This window comes from Protopterus annectens, chromosome 1.part0 (genome assembly GCF_019279795.1).
Source record: "Protopterus annectens isolate FY-2018-M chromosome 1.part0, PAN1.0, whole genome shotgun sequence".
NCBI classification, from domain to species: Eukaryota; Metazoa; Chordata; order Ceratodontiformes; family Protopteridae; genus Protopterus; species Protopterus annectens.
In genome coordinates, this window is record NC_056725.1 from 1,675,868,414 (window position 1) to 1,675,887,275 (window position 18,862).

At 39.7% G+C, this 18,862-nt stretch overlaps 1 protein-coding gene across 4 annotated transcripts in view; it reads left to right on the plus strand.

Annotated features, from left to right (window-relative positions):
• Positions 1 to 18,862, plus strand: part of PLA2G6 (phospholipase A2 group VI) — a 1,377,288-nt gene that overhangs the window by 842,722 nt on the left and 515,704 nt on the right. For 2 of the 4 annotated variants that reach the window (XM_044068476.1, XM_044068491.1), the window contains 2 exons: positions 10,969 to 11,105; positions 11,216 to 11,278. In XM_044068476.1, coding sequence (XP_043924411.1) covers positions 10,969 to 11,105; positions 11,216 to 11,278 — 200 coding nt within the window. The remainder of the gene's footprint in view (positions 1 to 10,968; positions 11,106 to 11,215; positions 11,279 to 18,862) is intronic. The other 2 variants (XM_044068486.1, XM_044068501.1) reach the window with 1 other exon arrangement.

The following is an 18,862-nucleotide window of genomic DNA, read 5'->3' on the forward strand; positions in this document are numbered from 1 at the left end:
AAAAAGAAAGAAAGAAATGCAAATCTTGTAGAGAGGTGGTTAATAGTACCCAGATGTCCACTTCTCTCAGTCATTCTGAGATCAAAAAAACTCTACTGAGGCAACTCTGCAGCCTCCAGACTATCTTTCTGTTTTGCTGTGCCCTTGGGCCCTCTTAATGTTACGCCATTGAGAGACTGTTATAGCTAAGGATTTCAGCACATCTGCAAGACTTGACTGTATGGCTGAGTTAGCCAAGAAGGGGAAATTATGCTAGTTTTGAATTAAGGGCATAGGAGGGATTCATCAGCTCCTTGTTTGTGAGGACATCCATGGCAGTTTAGTTGAGGATAGACCTTCCACTTCCACACCCTAGGACCATATGTCTGGATGCTTCTCAGAAGCATACGTAGAAAACAAAATATATTTCTTAACCCTCTATTCCACTTTCCAGTCAGAAAACCATTAACCTAGACTAGTTAAACTTTGCTAAGGGCATTTTCAAAGCCTTGAAACTAATCCGCTTTCATCATCTTCTTCAGCTTCTACTTCTTTGAAAAGGAAAGTAGACTCTTCTTTCTCTGTGGAGGAAGATTTTTTCTTATTCACATTGAAGAGGCTCAGAACCATTCCTCCTTGGGATATGAATCAGATGCAGCTGATATGTTAACCACTGATCCTTCCAATGAGATTTCTTTTGGATATACTGTTGCTAAAATGAAGGCCTGTTTCAAATGGGAGGGCGGAGAGATCTGTGACTCCCGGAAGAAAATATTGCTATTCCTCCTATGTTATGAGCATGAAAAGATGCTCCCCATCTTCATCACACTATTAAAACCTATGAGGATTTATGTATTAGAGAAATTGATCATTTATTTAAAGCTAATTTTTATGTTTGTGATAATTTGTCTTTCCAAGAAAGGAAGGCTTTAAGAAATTTAAAAACCCTTACTGGGCAATTTAGATTTATGAAAAGCGATAAGGGTTCAAATATTGTTATCATGGAACACGAACGTTATAATTTCAAAATGCAAAAAATGTTAGAAAATCTTTGTGAATATGAACCTATTGCCTACTTTGATATTTTAAAATGTTTTCGGTTAGTACATTTATACTTATACGATGCTGTCATGTCTGGTGAAATTAGTGTGAGTTTATATAATTTTTGTCTCGTGGAACAACCTAAAATTGGAGTTATATTTGGAATCCCGAAGACCCACAAGGATTTGTCAAATCCACCTTTACGTCCTATTGTTTCCTCCCCACATTCTGTTACCGAGGGTATTTCTCTCATTATTGATGCTACACTAGGGCCATTATTAAATGACAATTTGTCTTTTATTAGGGATTCTTGGCACTTTTTAGAAAAAATGAATGCCTTTTCTGAAAAACTACAGTTTGATCCTACTAAGCATATTATTTTTACTATGGATGTTATTTCTTTATACACGTGCATTCCTCATGAAGAAGGTGTCGATTCAGTTCATAGTTATTTAGTCAGAAAGAATCTTTTTAATAATTCTATCATTTCAGTAGTCTGTAGGTTTTTAGATATAATTCTAGAAAACAATTTTTTCCTATTTAACAACATATATTACAGGCAAAAACGTGGTGTGGCCATGGGGTCTCCAGCAGCCCCGGCCTACGCCAACCTTGTTATGGCATGGTGGGAGCTTGAGTTCATTCCCATTTTAGAAGAGAAATTTAATATTATCTTTTTTTGCAGATTCATTGATGATTTGTTTTTTATTATTGAGGGTAGTCATGACACCGTTCAGACTTTAATGAGTCATGTCAATTCTTTTTCTAGTTACCTTAAGTTTACATTAGGTGATGTTGGGTTAACTGCTAATTTTTTGGACACACAGATTTGGTGGGACTTTCAAGATAAAAAATTTCACAGTCGAATTCATAGAAAGGAGACATTTACTAACGGATATTTACATAATTGCAGTGAACATCCTAAACATGTTATAAAAAACATCCCCAGAGGGCAATTTATCAGAGCCAGTCGGATGACTTCTAAGGAGGAGGATTTAATACATGAATTTCACCTTATTGCCTCCTTATTTATTCATAGAGGTTATGAAGAAAAGTTTTTGCTTGACGTTGGTAATGAAGTTTACAACAAGCGTTTTACCCATTTTCCTCCTATTCTCCACGGGTCTTGTAATATTCTAAACATCTTTAAAGCCCCTACACATAACAACATTAGTGGTGACATTTTTTGCTCTCTTGATATGAGTAGTGATATTTACAAAATTAAAGGTATTCTTGAGAATAACTGGAAGGTCATTCAAGGTAATCTTGATGTTTCTCAGGCCATTGGGACTGGACCTAAATTTGTGTTCCGCAAAAATAATACTCTCAAGAGCCTTTTGGAACGTCATGTTAAAAATGACTTCTCAGTTACGAGAAGAAGGAAGGGTATGTTTAGGTGTCAACATTGTAAAATTTGCCGGTTTATTTCTGAAGGACCTTATATTAATATCATTACTTTAAACAAAACATTAGAAGTCACCGAATTTGTTGATTGTCACACCTGTGGTGTTGTATATATTAGCATGTGTTCTACTTGCCCTGCTTTCTACGTAGGGATGACCACGAGATCTTTGGGTACTCGTATCAAAGAACACCTATATGCTATTAAAGTTAAAGATCCTAACAACGCCTTATATAAGCATTCTACAACTTGTTTAGGTTTTAAAAAAATTTTATTTTCTATTTTGGAAACATGTAAATCTGATAAGAGGGCTGGGGATTTCAAGGATTATATTGAACAGTGGGAAGCACTTTGGCAAGTTAGATTAAAATCTGACAGTTTTCCAGGACTTAATGAGAGCATTAATTTAAAATGTTTTTTAAAATATCGTCAATTAGTTGTTTCTAAAGACATAGATATTATGTCTTTATTTAATTTTTAAAAAAGTTTTTTAATATTATATTATGTTTTGTACTCCATTCAAGCTAATCAGGCTTTAATTGATTTGGGTATTTAAACTATGTTGTTTTGTTTCTATTGTATTCTGATGAAGTTGTGACGAAAGCGGAAATTAAACTTATTTACGCTATTGATTTGTGGTTTGTGAACTGTTCTCCAGCGTTCTTCTGCTGCTCGAGTTTTCTTCACTTATTAGACTCATCATTGACACCAAGGACTAAACCAGCTTGAGAGACCTTAAGATTTCCTCACCAAAAGATCTCAAGTCTCAGTACCATTAGTTACTCCGATATACTAAAACTCTGCCCCTCTGCACAGGGTCATATACAGACTCCTGGGGGCTGATCTCTACTTAGCTGTCTGTATGATATGAATGACCTACTCTTTGAACTCCTTCACCTAAACAGAACAAGTGGTAAGGTAAACATATATTCTAGTGACCTAAACATACACTATCACATCAACAAGACTAGATGACAAGATAGATACCTCACCCAATGTATACCCTGCTTGCCTGTCAAGCAGAGTACTTCCCTAGCAGCTTTTAAAATCAGTCTGGATGACTGTATGGATGATTGCAAATTTCCACCAAGAATAAGTGGAGAAAGTGCACTTAATGAAGAACACTTCTAGTTTCCCATAATTATTGGGTGATGTGGTTAAGCTTCTTGATTGTCTCTCTTGGCTGTAAGCTCAATAAGAACCTATGAACCTCCCAGCCCCTACAAAGTCAGATAAGTTTTACAGAGTTCCTGACTCTTTCAGATATATTTATAAAAAATCCCAGTTTGATCCAGCTGTTGTTTCTGTTGTTGCTTATATAGGAAATAGGACCGTTGCATCTTGTAATCTTATGCCTAGTGACAAAGATAGTAGAGCCCTACATGGCTTTGGCAAAAAGTTATTTTTTATTTCAAAGCAATTAACTGTCATACACACAACAAAATACCTTCTGACCATTTAAACATTATGAGACTAACTGATTTAAATCTAATTTCCTGATGTGTGATTCTGCTTTACAGGTAGCCAAGCACATCATTATATGCTATCTTACCCCTTTGCAGTCTTGTCATATAAATGGTACTTACAGAGCAGCTTTTGCAGAGGCATGCTTGGTTAAGACTATGATTTTTTCCAGATGATGATAAAACACAACTTTTAAATGCACCTTTTGGTAAAGATCTATGGTTTGGAAATTAATCTTCAGATTTATTTAAAAAACTGGATGAAATAGGGGAAACTAATGCAAGGTGTTAATCAGTTCTTCCTGTTTCCATTTCCTAAGTTTCAAAGGATGTATTCTGCTGATTCAAGACCCTTTTTGTAACCTGTCCAAATCCAGACAACAAAAATCTGGAAAGCATCACTTTAGAAAGAAATGGCAAGACCACTATAAAAGATAAGCTAACACATCTCATAGTTATACTTTACAAAGAAAATGTATGACTAATCTTGCCTAAAATCCCTCTCACCTCACCACCTCAAAAATGTGGGGAGTTTCTCTATTTCCCTGCCTGTATGGGAATCTATCACAATTGTTAAGAGTACTACGCATCATAAAATGGTTACAAATTTCAGTGAGCATCTTTCCATACACATCATGAGTTCCATTGATTCCCAAGGAATAGTGTCACCTCATCCCTCCACTCATATCACTTATGTTTTCAGGATATCATAGAACTAGTTCCTGTAAATTAGTGAGGAAGAGGTTTTTATTCAAGACACTTTTTGTTACTGGTACCCGGAAAAGAAGGTTCATGGAGACACATTCAGGATCTCTCCAGACTAATCACCTTCATGTATGTTCCCAAGATACAAAATGTTAATAATTTAAACTTTATTTCTTCTTCTCTCCCCACGAGCTCTGTTTGTCAGTCTAGACCTGAAGGATTGCCACAACTTCATTCACAAGAATTCCTAGAGCATCTTGACTATTAAAAGCTTTGGAGAGTACATTATCAATTTACTTCTTTGCCTTTTGGTTCTTTTTTCCACTCCAGGCATTTTCAACAAATATTTTACTCCAGTAATAGCTTACTACGGGCTTCAAGACATACACATTTTTCCCTTTGTGGACAATTGTTCAAGTTCAATTCCACCCACTTAGGAAGCACTAGCAGCCTTGGAGTTTCAAAGAGTCTTCTTCACCAACTGGGATTCACTTTGAACCTAAAAAAGTCATCCCTTAATCTGGCCCACACAGTTTTCCTCAGATGCCACTTCTTTCTTTCTACCAGAAAGGGTGCAAACCTATTACGTCTATTCCCTGAGTCTTTCAAAACAACAGATGACTTCACCAAGCCCATTTTAATGGCCCTGGGTTTCATGGCCTCCTCCATTCTAATAATTCCTTATGCCAGAATTCACATGAAAAAGTTAGTCTTCACATCATCATAGGCCCAACACTCCCATCCTCTGTCTTTCAGAAAATTTCACTTCTTCAATTTGTAAAGAAGGAACTGCTTCGGTTTGCCAAACAAGTTCTGTCCAATGACCGAGTCCTATTCTCACCTCTGTGACTACATCAGATTGTGGCCACAGATACTACAGACCTTGCTTGGGGTGCCTTCTCCCAAGACATTAAGGTACAGGGAATTTCGGAACCACAGCACAGACAAAAACATAAAGTCTCAAAGGAATGACTGCTGTTATCAATGCCATCAAAGCTCTAAACCATCTTTGGACTGTAAGCGCACAGTAACTGTGGTAACAGACAACATCACTTTGATGTCGTACATAAATGGGGGGGGCAGAATATTACTCCCTTTGCAGGCTTTATGTGAAAGCCTGGGACATAAGCCATTCAAAACAACTTCTTTCTCCAGGCAACATACATTCCTTCAGAGCAGAATACAGTGAGACTCTCTAAGCAGATTCAAGACAGACCATCATGAGTGGATGTTAAACCTAGAAGTCTTCCTTGCAAATAGTCTACCGTGGGGTGTTACTCAGAACCGTTTGCCTCCACACACAACTAAAAATGTTCTGCTCCAACACACCATGCAGAGAGGCCTAAAAGAAGGATATCTTCTCAGCTCCCTGGACAGAGAGGTTTCTGCATGCCTTTCCTCTCATTTCCAAAGTTTTCAAGATAAGGAAGGACCTTACAAAGATATGGTTGGTGACTCCGTTTTAGCCCAGAAAATATTGCCCTTGGCCAATTGCATTAGAAGGGGGAGGCAATCACCAGAAACTACCCCACAGAGTGGGCTTTCTTAAACTGGAAGAGAGATCATTAATGCATTCATATCTTCCTACCTATAATCTAACCGCTTGTATGTGTTAAGTTTTTGATTCCTTTAGACAACTTTATTGAGGCCAGGAAACCTACTTGGAAATCTTATTGATCTAAATGGAAAAGCTTTACTCTTTGGTTCCAAAACAAAGGATAGGACCCATCTCAATTGGGAGCACTTGTTCTTCATTACCTGCATGAGCTTCTGAAGTCTGGTTTAGCATACACTTCATTAAATGTACATCTGTCACCAATTTCAGTCTGTTGTCACTGGATCGTCATTTAACTTCTACTTTTCAGGTCAATTTCTTAAGTGGTTGCTACACATCAGACCACCAGTAAAAAAGATGGTTCCTCTATGGCATTTAAATTGTGTGTTAGAAAAGTTAACCTGTGCTCTTTTTGAACCAGCAGCTGGCATTTTTCCTAAATTATTGACCCAGATGATTGGTCGGTAGTCCTTATTTTTGATAAAAGGACTTGTAATTCAGAAACCCTTCTATATATTCATCCTTTCCTGCTATTTCACATGAACAAGTCGAGTCCCAGAACCAACCCTTCCTTATGCCAAAGATGGTCTTTGAATTTACCTTTAACCATGTTATTCATCTCTCTGCTTTCTTTCCTAATCCACAAAATAACAGAAAAAGAATCCTTCATTACCTTGATGTACATAGACAACTCAGATTTTATCTGGACGGAACAAAAGACTTTAGAAAAACATCAAGTCAACGTTTTGTCTCTTATGATGAAAAGAAAATGGGACAGCCATTTTCTAAACAAACTGTATCAAGATGCTTTCCCTTTCTATTCAGTTCTGTTATTCTAGTCATGGCAAGGATTTTCCTAAAATGTATAGGTTCTTTCTACTTGGTGCAGTTGCTACTTATTTTTGAAAGATATCACTACTAGGTCCATGTTAGAGGCAGCTACTTGGTCCTCTGTTCACACATTTACAAAACATTGTAAATTGGATGTTTTCTCTAAAACCAGAACTGGATTTGACAAAGTTGTTCTGCAAGGTTTCCTGGATTCTAGTTCAACTCCCTTCCCCCATACTTCATGAAGCTTCGGGAGCCATCCCATTTTTGAAGAGTACCACAACTGTGATCTTATAGTATAGTTAGGCTGCATGCTTCAGCCACCCACCATAGGGAAAGAAAGCACTGAGTTTTGGTGCAGCTGTATGTTCTCTTTGTATTAGCTTGTTTGTTTGTGCTAAGGGTAGACATACAGTGCTTTTGGGCTTTGTAGACTGGCTGAATATACAGGTATCCTCGTGGATAACTACTATTTTTTGTAGAATACTGTAATCTATGTGGGCATCTACCATTAACATAAGTTACCTATACAACTGTACTATAATGCACATCCTGTAGAAGACAAAGAAGTCAAATCTAAGAGTTTCTTCTCATAATGTAAAAGAAGGGGTATCCCTTCAAAAGAGACAAGCAACTAGAAATCTTGAAGTACCTGGTAGAACTGTTTAGCAAGGGGCTATCTTATGCCTAAATAAACTGCATCTTTCTGTCATTATAGCTTGCCTCCCCATGTATCACCTCTTGTCATGTCCCACTGTACAGTGAAGCTTAGTCTCAAGATTTCCTACAGTTATAACCACCTAGAAAAACTGATACCTTTTATTAAGGACCTTAATTATGTGCTGGAACATTAACCCTTTCTTCCCTTTGAGCCTAGAGCCTTAGTGGCACTTAAGTTCTTGTTATGGGAAACCATAGTTTTAGTGGCTATTTCAACCTGAAGAATCTGTAAGCTTCAGGTACTGATGTGTGAGCCATATAAATAACCCCTCCTTCATGCCTGAAGTAGCATTCAGACTGGCACTTAACCAGACTGTCTAGCGTCACAGTCGTGTATCTCTCAAACAAAGTGAAAGCATCTTACATGTTCTAGATATTCACAGGCAACTAAGTTTTTACTTGGCAAGAACTAAAAATATGCAGGCAGTCTAAATAGCTGTTTGTCCCTTTCAGTGCATGCAAGCAATACAGGTTTTTCTCATAACAAATTCTGTCATTTCTAGTAAACTGCATCACCTATGAAAATAATGGGTTGCATTTGGTGGTGGCATTTATAGCCCACATTACCAGGCAACTGCAGCAACAACAGCAAACTTTTTTAAGAATGTGTCAACTCAGTGTATCATTACGGAGCTATATGAACTGTGCTGCACACTTTTTCCAGACACTTCAATCTGTGTTATTCAGAGAGCAGCTGCTTTTCTTTGCCATAACTGTCCTGCATTGTCTGTTAAGATCTCCTCCTGCCCATGGGGGTCTCTACTGTTTAAGTACTCTTTGTACAAATCAGAAATCCTACTTCAGCAATGATTCTTATAATGAAAGTAATACACTTGTGTAAGTATACTAATTATATCTACAGATGTTTAAATAAGGTTACTGCTGCAGTATGGCCTTACAACCTCTTAACCCACCTAATCTTTCCTCAAGTCATCTTTCCTTTGTTCAGTGAGGGTAGGGGAGGTTAAGAATGCAAGGCATTCAACACATGCTTATATGGTTGATGTGTCACTGCAACTTACAGGGAACCTCATGTAGTGTCCTTGGCAGCCACTCCAGAAATTCTGGAGATAAGGGAACACTTTCTTCTCTTTCTACAGGTGCTTCAGAAAATAGAGTTGCTCATCAAGCCAGTAAAAATGGTACTGCCTGCTGTTTCAGATGATACCCTGGACTAGGGGAAGAGACCATTTCACTGCTGAGGAGATCTGAAGGCTCTGGGAGTTGGGCTGCAATTCAAACATCCATCTATATCTAATTTCAATGGAAAAGAAATTATACTACCTCAATGGAACTTTCTCATACATTCGTGGTTATGATGAATATACTCCCACAGCTGTATTTTCTCTTCTTTAGATGAAGTATGGAGTTTGTATTTATTCATGACTCGTATACACTTCCTTCTTTTAGTGTAAATGGTTAATGTATGCTAGTATTTCATCTTATTTAAGTAATGCCCCATGAGTAGCTTAGTGTGTGAGTACACCTGCGTGTAATTTAGGGCAATACAGAGACAAACATGACTGGTTCACTGCTTTTGTGTCGGTTTCTCTAATATTCAAGATGCTGTGTTAGCAAGCCTTTTTTAACAGAATCATTTTACAGTACAAAGCAGTTATGTAAAACATACTTGTAGCTTTTAAATCCAATAAAAGTGCCAGGGCACGCTGTAAGGTGATCCAAAGAAGTTTATTCCACAGTGATTAAATAAAACCACGCTGCTTGCAAGACTCAGAAACAGCGAAACCAACAGAATAAATAAACGCTCTTACATACACATTAGAAAAACTGCGTTTTCGTCACTAAGACTTCATCAGACAATGTAATAAACTTTAACACACATTTAAATACTGAATGAATTAATTGGAATCAATTTCATTGGTCATAGTTCATATCATACTCATTCAAACACACCAATCCGTACATCTGATTCATTAATATTAATGCCTTTCTCATTAAAGTGCTTTGTGCTTTTTGTTAAAAGTATATATTAAAAAAGAATTAAAAACTGACATTTGACAATAAATACTGATTAATAAAATAGTTATTTAGGTATAAATATAAATAATTAAATAAATATACAATTGTATAAATGTGATTAAAAAAACATGTTTTAATATTAAATTCTTGACATATAATTTAGTGAATGAGACTTGGAAAACCATCCTATATTGATGCCCTCTAGTGTCCAGAATCCGAACTGCTCTATAATTTATTAGCTCTTATTTTTAGTAGGGGTGTTATAGTTAAAAATTCATTAATCCCTGGACTAGTGTTGGAATCCAGGTACACCTGCCACCATAATTCCTTATTTTCCAGGATTTCCTCCCAGAGGCCTCCCCTATTGTCAGGCTTAACTTGGTCCAACACAAAAAATTCATATTTAGCTTTGGGGCATACATTACAATGTTTATATAGTGCATTGGTATTTTTAGCTTTTAAAATGTCATAATTGTGTTCATATATTCTACGTTTCAAACATCTCTCAGTCTTACCCACGTAGAACGACTGATATATCTGACAAATTGCTATATAAACAACTCCCCTACTATCACAATTATAGTAAGTCCTGCTTGTAATCCTTCTCTTTCTACTATCTATATATATTTCTGCCTTGTTGATTATGTATGGGCATTGTTGGCATCTTCCACATTTGTATGTCCCACACCTCCTAGTATTTCTATCCCTAACCATTTTATTTCTCCTTTCTAAAATTTTACCTATATTAGGTGGATTTTTGAACACTATCTTTGGTTCCATTCTGGGTATCTCTTCTATATCCGTTAAAATGCTGAACTTTTTCCATTCTTTCTTGAAAAAATCACTTAATTTTATATTAGAGCTATTATATTCTAAAACTAAACTTCTCCTATAACTATCTTGATCATTCTTCTTACTATTAGTTTCTGGGTTGTACCCCAACCCCATTTTAAGCTTGTTCCCCTTGCCTAGTATAGGTTCAAATCTACCCAACCTTCCTTCTTCTACTTCACTTCTTAACTTATTGATGAATTCCTCTGGATAACCACGTTCTTTGCTAGTATTTCATCTTATTTAAGTAATGCCCCATGAGTAGCTTAGTGTGTGAGTACACCTGCGTGAAATTTAGGGCAATACAGAGACAAACATGACTGGTTCACTGCTTTTGTGTCGGTTTCTCTAATATTCAAGATGCTGTGTTAGCAAGCCTTTTTTAACAGAATCATTTTACAGTACAAAGCAGTTATGTAAAACATGCTTGTAGCTTTGTTGACTGATTATTTTTGTTCTAGGGTCATGGTAACAGCCACCCTTTCTGACCGGCACCCTGCTGAACTTCATTTGTTCCGAAATTATGACACGCCTGAAATCGGACGTGAGCCACCTTACACGAGGACAGCAGAGTTCAGACCTTTATTGAAACCTGAAGGTAGGTCAGACCTTGATTCCTTTTCTTCTTATAATCTTAATGTTAGTGTAAAACAGAGGGCAGCACTTGGTAAATGTAAGCATTATCTGATGTGATCTTTATTTTTATAGAGGATGACAAGACTTTGAAAAGTGAGGAAAGACCCAGAAAGCGTAGGAAACTAAGTGAAGGAGGTTTGTCTTCTAAAAACTCTTATCTGGTCACAAGCACAGCTTACTAATTTGAATTTCTTTTTTCGTTACATTGGAGGTATAAGAATGGTGGCATGCGTGTTTCTCCCTTCCTGCACATTAGTCTATTTTGGTTGATCATTGGGTTTGTGACACTAGTTGGTCTTGCAGACATTATACACTTCTTTGCACCACTTCTGAAAGGGATGGAAGTCAGATCTGTTGATTCCACTGGAATGGCATTTAGGTTTGTTCTGCTTGCCTTCCCTCCTACCACAGCTGTGTTAGTAGACTTACTTTCTTTTAAGCTTCCTGTGGAATAATTTGAACACCTATCACTAGTATTTATCATGTTCTGCAGTGGGCTGATAGGGAAGGTAGCTATTGCGTTATCATTGTAACTTTTAGGTGTTCTGAGGGAGAGGTGTAGAACCACATAACTTATGTGAGAGTTGTATATGTGATCTCTGTGTAAGTGTCTGCATACCAAAATTGATAAGCCATCTTTTATGAGTATATGCCAGCTTTATTTTGCTGAATAAACTGTGGCAAGGTTGTTTTTCTTTCAAGCATATTACATTAACATGATCCAGGATAATGTAGCTGAAAGCTCTACTTGGGAGTTGCTCCTAAATGAAAGAGGTAAAAGCAGGTACACCTAATATGGTTGAGGTTTGTCTAAAATGTTATTGTCAAGTTTGCAGCATTCATTGAACACTCATTTTTGTAAGTACTGATTATAAACTGCATGCTCACAAATGTGCAGTAAATTTGATGCATGCTTGAAATTCTGTAGTATACCACACCTGGGAAACGGGACAACTCAGTTTATTTGACATGCTAAGCATTCCTATTTTCTTTGAGATTGTCTTACCTTTAATATAGTAAAGTGGATCCTTATGGTTATGGCAGGTTTGCTTCCTGCAAAACATAAAGGCAGTGTGTAACTGACTGCCAACTTTAGGTGAAGTGTCAAAACTGAATCATTTCAGTTTCAGCAAGCTTTGGTCAATAAAGGTGTTTTCTGAGATTGTAATTTTTTTTATAGTCCTAAAGACATTATCCAGTTGTGTGTTGTATGTACTGCACTGTTCTGTTCCAGTAAGCCGAACTGTGCAAGTAGAGCTAAAAATAGTAGTTGAACAGCACATCATCCCACTTCCAAATATTTTTCACTTTTGCTGCTGTCACTGCTAGAAGTAGAATATAAAAGGTTAACCAAAGCGTGAGCAGCATGTTATGTATAGTTTTGCTGCATATATATTGGAACATTTAAACTGTATAAATAAAAATATTCCAAAAAAGTGCTGAACAATTAGAATAAGTGGAAGGAGTACACCAAATCTTGGAAAATAAGCAGCATCCTTTGTGAGCCGTGTGTATAGATGGCCAAAGGGGAAATTAGGAACACTTTATGAAGACCATGGTGTTAAGTCTTTTAAAACTATTGTAAAAAAAAAGGGAAAAACACTTGCAATATGCAGAACCTGTTAATTGTAACCTGTTAATTGCAAGTTCCAGAAGGACATTCTAGAGTCTGTGTACTTTATTGTAAATCCATCTGTCTGGAATGAGGCCAGATGCCCCTTGCCTGGGTTGCATTTAAATTTACAATTTAGGGAACTTTCATTCCCAGAAGTGAACAGATCATCTCTGAAAGTAATAGGAAGAAGACAAAGGTGGGCTATGCTTACTTAGACAATGTTACGTTTAATGGACTTTGAAAGAGTGGGAGTGAGTTAAGGAATATTTCTAATTTCATATGGTTATAAAGTGTCTACATTACTTTGGTAGATTGTTTTTGCAAGAAAAGCCATATATCATGCAGGACATTAATGATACTGTGCCCCTCCTTACTGAAAATGCAAACATTTTATGGTATAGCATCCTAGAGTAAATAACCTTTGTTGCCATTGTCATTGCCTGCAGGGGTAGTTTAGGGGCTAGAAAGGGATTTGTAGAGCCAAGCAAGGTACATTTATGACAACACAAAACAGGAAGGGCATAGATGTTCATTTTGGTCACGATGGGGTATTGCGTGGAAGTTTGAATATACGAGAAGGCATTCTAGATAATGCATGTAGTGGTGTTTTCTGAGGTGCCTTCAGTCTGCAAAGTCTATCGGGATCTTTGTACCCAAGCTTTAGTCCTTGATCAGACAGCTAGTGCAGGGGATAATAGTTTGGCTACGTCATGATTGCTTAGTCTGCCATAATGAATAAGTGCTTGTAAAAGACTAATGACCTACATATACTCCTCTTTCCATCCAGTCAGCAAAAAATACAGTGTCTTATGGATCAATTAACTGCCATGCTGAACATTTACTTATGCTAAAAGAAATTAAATAAGATACTACGTGTCTTCCCCAAGTATGGTTAAAAGTGTGATGGAATCTGATATGTAAGGAATCCCAATAGTAAGAAATGAAGCCAGCTGGTGGGACCAGATCATATGAAAACAAGAGAAAGAAGGAAGGAATAGACAGGAAAGATGCTGTGAAAATTGTGCCAGTCTTTGGGAAACAAAGCTTTGCGGGTGCTAGACATCCAAAAAATTGCATTCTGAACTTATGAGCCATGCTGTTGGAGTTTAACTTGGATGACAGGTCCATTGCAAAATGATGGTGTATTGAAAGGTATTGTGGGAAATGGCATAATAAAGTGAGTGGAAAGAGATGGATGTGAGGGAAGATATTAAAACAGCAGAAGTGTAATGAATATGATAGGGTACTTATAATGTGAATCCCTTACATATGTGGGTAGTATTGCTGTCTGTGCTTGAACAATACATAGCATAGAGAATAGGTGGTAAATAGTATAGCAGAAGCTGCTGAACAATGCTATAGAAGCTTCAAAAAAGGGCAACATTGCTTCTACCATTGCATGCACTCAGCGTAACTAGTCTTTGGAATTATATGATTTAATGGATAGTTGATTGCCTGGCAGTCATAGAATGTGACACACAGATGGTGTACAGTTGTGAGTAAGTATTGTTACCATAACAGTAACCGTTGATCTGATATTGTTAATCCTGGTTCATTCCTTACTTATGGGTATTGGTTCCGAGCTCGGAACTGAGCCAGCCATTTTCCAAGCTTGTGTCAGCTTCAAACTCTCAATCTAAACTCTTACCCACAATCCCCTTTTCCCTGTTACCTCAGATTTCATTTGCCGTGTTGCCATCCGGTCGTGTCAAGCTACTTCTCTTGAGCTAAGTACAGTCAATTGTTTAATTGCTTTACAAATTACTTTTCTGTCAGAAAAGTTGATATTTTATTGTCTGTTACCCTATCACATCTAGCATTCATAATTTCCTCAAATTATTTCTGTCCTTTACTTTCCCTTTTTATCACGAGGTAATTTCTCCTTAACATCGTTGGTAATCCCTTTTCTTTCTTTTTTCTTACCTTCGGGTACTCTCTTGTACCATTGTTGGTACTTTTTCTATTTGTTAATATGGCAGATAAAAAGGGTAGTCCGGGGTTTAAGCGGTGTTCTGATTGTGGACACAAACTGCCTACTTCTGATGCACACTCTTTGTGTGTTTATTGTTTGGGAGCTTCCCATTTATCTGTTGAACCACCTTGTACTATATGTGAAAACTGTTCTAACAGAACTTTGTTAGAAAGGAAAAGTAAGCTGATACTGAAGGACTTCTAAAATCTCCCTTTTCAGAGGCTATTTCTGGGTCAGAGGTCTCAACCTCTCCTAAAGCCCATAGGAAATCGGATGTTTCTACTAAGGTTAAATCCTTGCCTTCGTCCCCGGGTGGGGACTCTCACCAACCAAAATCTAAAAAGACCAAAATTTCGGCTCCAGAGCTCTGTCAGTCAGCCCTAGTGCTTTCAGTGCCCAGACCTTCGGCACCGAGGCCTTCGGCTCCATTAGTGATTTTGGCTCTGTCCTGTCCTGCAGCCTTCTACATATCGGCACCGAGGGGCTCCTCGGTTCAGACCTTTACCACTGTATCGGCACCGACCATTCAGTCATCGCAGACCTTGATCGTGTCGGCTCCGAGATCTTCCTCGGAACCAAGGCCTTTATTACTGACTCCAGTTTTGTCGGTTCCAGTTTCGTCGGCACCGACAACCACTTCAGCACCGATCCCTGTGTCGGTGCAGACAGTGACATCAGCACCGATGACTTCTTCGGTGCAGAAGACTACAGTAGTTCAGTCTTTCTCGGCACCATTGTCCTCGGTGTGATCAGATGAGATGGGCACCGAGTCTGCCTCTTTTGTGGACAGGCCTGTTTCTCCCTCAGTTTCTGTGAGGTCCACTAGAAGTCTTTCTGAACATATTGTGTTGCATCTTGTGGACCAGGCATTCTTGGCCAGAGGTATTCCACCCCCCAGGAACTATCCTTCCGTGGGAGGTGATAACCCGTCTCCAAGGACACTTTCTTATACTCCTCCTTCATTGCCTTTAAAGTCCGTGGATATAGTACAGTCTTTCCCTTCTGCGGTTCCCTTTATGAATCTCACTAAGGAGCCACAGTTGCCTTCATGGCAGGAAAGTTTTGCTATGACCCAGGATATCCGCTATGAAACGCATAGCTTGCTGCTCCACAGCCATCCAGGGACTCCGAGTCGGTAGGTTGAGCCACTTAGAGGAGTGCCCCCTGTCCTTGACATACACTCCTCTCTGGGTGGACCAGCCTTCCAACTGATGGAGAAGGCTTTTGCTGCTGCAGACGATACCGGACTGTCTATACCTCCGTCTTCCTCTGGTACACTGGTTTCACAAGTTGCACCTAGCGGACACCGGGTGCAAGGGCCTCAGGACATATTCCCTCAGGAATCTCCTTTTCTGTTGTCTTCTCCAGCTTCTCCCGCTGAGGAGGTCCACCGGAAACGTTTGTGTAAGAGGAAGCACATGGGCTCCACAGAGCAGTCCCTCACCGAAGGCACAGATTTCGAAGATGGGGAAGGATCCCCTTGATCACCCTCTGAGGTATCCTTTGGCGATATCCTTGAAATCCTGAAACAGAGAGATGACTGACAGCGCTCTAATCCAACCCATGAGGAATCTGTGTTCCTGCAGGCCTTTCGCGCCCAGCCCCCTACCTCCTGGGTTACTCCACCTGCCGATGATCTTGTCAAGTTCATCGTGCAGCATGCTTGGAAGGCACCTGATACTGTTGAAGCTATTCCCTGGAGGCCAGATAACATCTTGTCCCCACCTGCTTCAGACTACCATTGGTCCAGAGGTCTTCGCTTTGGTGGTGGCAGCCACAACAAAAAAGGATCTGGCAGAAGAAGAAAGCCAGATTGTCCATCTGCCTAACAGAGAGTCCCGGGCCCTGGACAGAATAGGGAAGCGCACTTTTGCTATCAGGTCCCTGAATTATATGGCACATTTTAGCAGGCTTCTAAGAGATCTGGTTTCTGAGCTCTCTGAAACCTCAGCTGGTGTAGTGTCTGATGATGTCTGTGACAAAGTGGCCTCTCAGCTGGCCACCATTGAGTGTATATCTAACTCCTCTATGTGATTGATATCTCACATATCAGAAGGAGCAGCTAGAGTGGCGGGTTCAGCAGCAGTCTTGAGACGACACGCCTGGATGCACTTGTGCAACTTCGCGGAACCTTTTAAGTCTTCCTTTCTTAATGCCCCCATTGAGCCCTCCTTGTTGTTTAGGCCCAAAGTTAAAAGCACACTGGCCAGATGTGAACAAGACGGTAAGACCCTCTCTGCCGTAGGTGTCTGTTATTCCTCCCCTCAACGTGCTTTCTCCCGAAACCAAAAGAGTGGGAAGATATGGTTCAAGAAATCTCAGGGTCCTTTCCGTGACACACAGGCCGAGTTCTCCCCCAGAGGCAGAGGGGGAAACTCACAGGGAAGACTCTCCTTTCGGGGCAGAGGGGGACCGCATAACCAGGGTTCCAGGGATTCTTTCCCTGATCAATCCTACCAGCGCTCCTCAAGAGCAGCCCAACTCCTTTCCTCTGGAGGTGATTGGGGGACGTTTCTCCTTGTACCCTTCTGCCTGGCTAACCATCACCACCGATTCTTAGGTAAAAAAGGATCATAACCAGAGGATGTTCATCGTGTTTCACTGTTGCATTCATTACACTTGGGTTATCCTGCTGGCAGGCTACCCGCAGTCGGCCTGAATTCCAAAGTCTAGGTCCGGCGTCGGTTGCTGTCAACATCAATGCACCAGGGGTATAAAAGATGCAGCCGCCGCCATTTTCTTCAGTCTTTCTTGCCGCGCGGTGCCCGAAACAAAAGCAGTTCGCAAGTGCCGGTCGGCCGACTCCTGAGATTTTCAAAAACTAATTTCGGATCCAAAGTCTTCATTAAAGCTAAGTACCCCGTTGGGGAACTTTTTTCTTGCTCCAGACCGATGTCAGAAAAAGTTAACAATTGTATTTCTTGTGGGAAGCAAATACCTCATAAGGATTTTCATTCTTACTGTATTCCTTGCGTAGGCCCTGATCACAACGTTGCTAGCTGTCGGTTTTGTGCTAGATTTAACCAACGCACTATTAAGCATCGGTACGATTTTGCTTTTCATTACTTTGGCCGAAGATTCAATTATATAATGTCGTCGGAAGAGCCGACGACCGGAGTTTATAAAAAGCGCAAGGAAAAAAAGGACAGGCATCCGAGGTCCAAAACCGACGACGAGGGTTCCGCTAAGCCAGTCGCCGGTTCTCAGTGAGGCACTTTCGCAGCCCCTGATGCCCGCTACCTCAGAGCCACAGGCCGCTGACGACTCCCACGTGGAGCCAGCTAGGCCTCTGGATACTCAAGGTATTGGACACTCGGAAACTATTCCCTCAGATGGGTCTGGAGCCGCTCAGGCATCGGCTTCTGAGGGTGTTTTCAGACCTACACAGTTATATGTAAAGCCTACTTCAGCTTCCAAAGCAAAGACCAAAGCAGTTCTAAAGACAAAGAAACAAGTACAGCATTCTTCTGGACAGACTTCCGTGCCTAAAAAACAGATGCTCAAAATGGCCGAATACCTAATTACCTTGATCAGGGGTTCCCATCCCCCTCCTGACAAGAGGCCTAGGCAAGAGACAGGATATGAATCTTCAGATCAGGTTTCCATTTCCTCTGACTCTTCTTCTGAACAGGAATACTGTCTTCCTCCCTGCGAGGATTCTGATGCTGAAGAATCTATCCCTTCAGCCTCTCCTCCTGAGGATTATTCTTTTGGGGAAACCCTGCGTACCATGAGGGAGCACTTCCACTGGGAGAGCCAAGACTACTCAGAATCAAAGAAAAGGCTTAGAGATTTTCTTTTAGTACCTCAACACAGGCCTCTTGCTATTCCCCCTGTGTTAGACATTGTAGATGATGTATTTTCAGAATCCGGCCTTTCTTCTGACTCTTTACCCTCTGCCCCTGTTAAACCAGACAGATACTACAGGGTTCCAGATTCACATAAATTTATTTATAAAAACCCTGCTGCTATTTCTCAGGGTCCCAAAGGGGTCAAGGCTTCTACTGCAAAAAAACCCTATCCCCTCTGATAGGGATTCAAGGGCACTAGACAGATAGGGGGAAAAAGGTTTACACTTCTGCTACTTTGGCTGTGAGAGCTTTAAATTGTCAATTTCATATGCTTAAATATC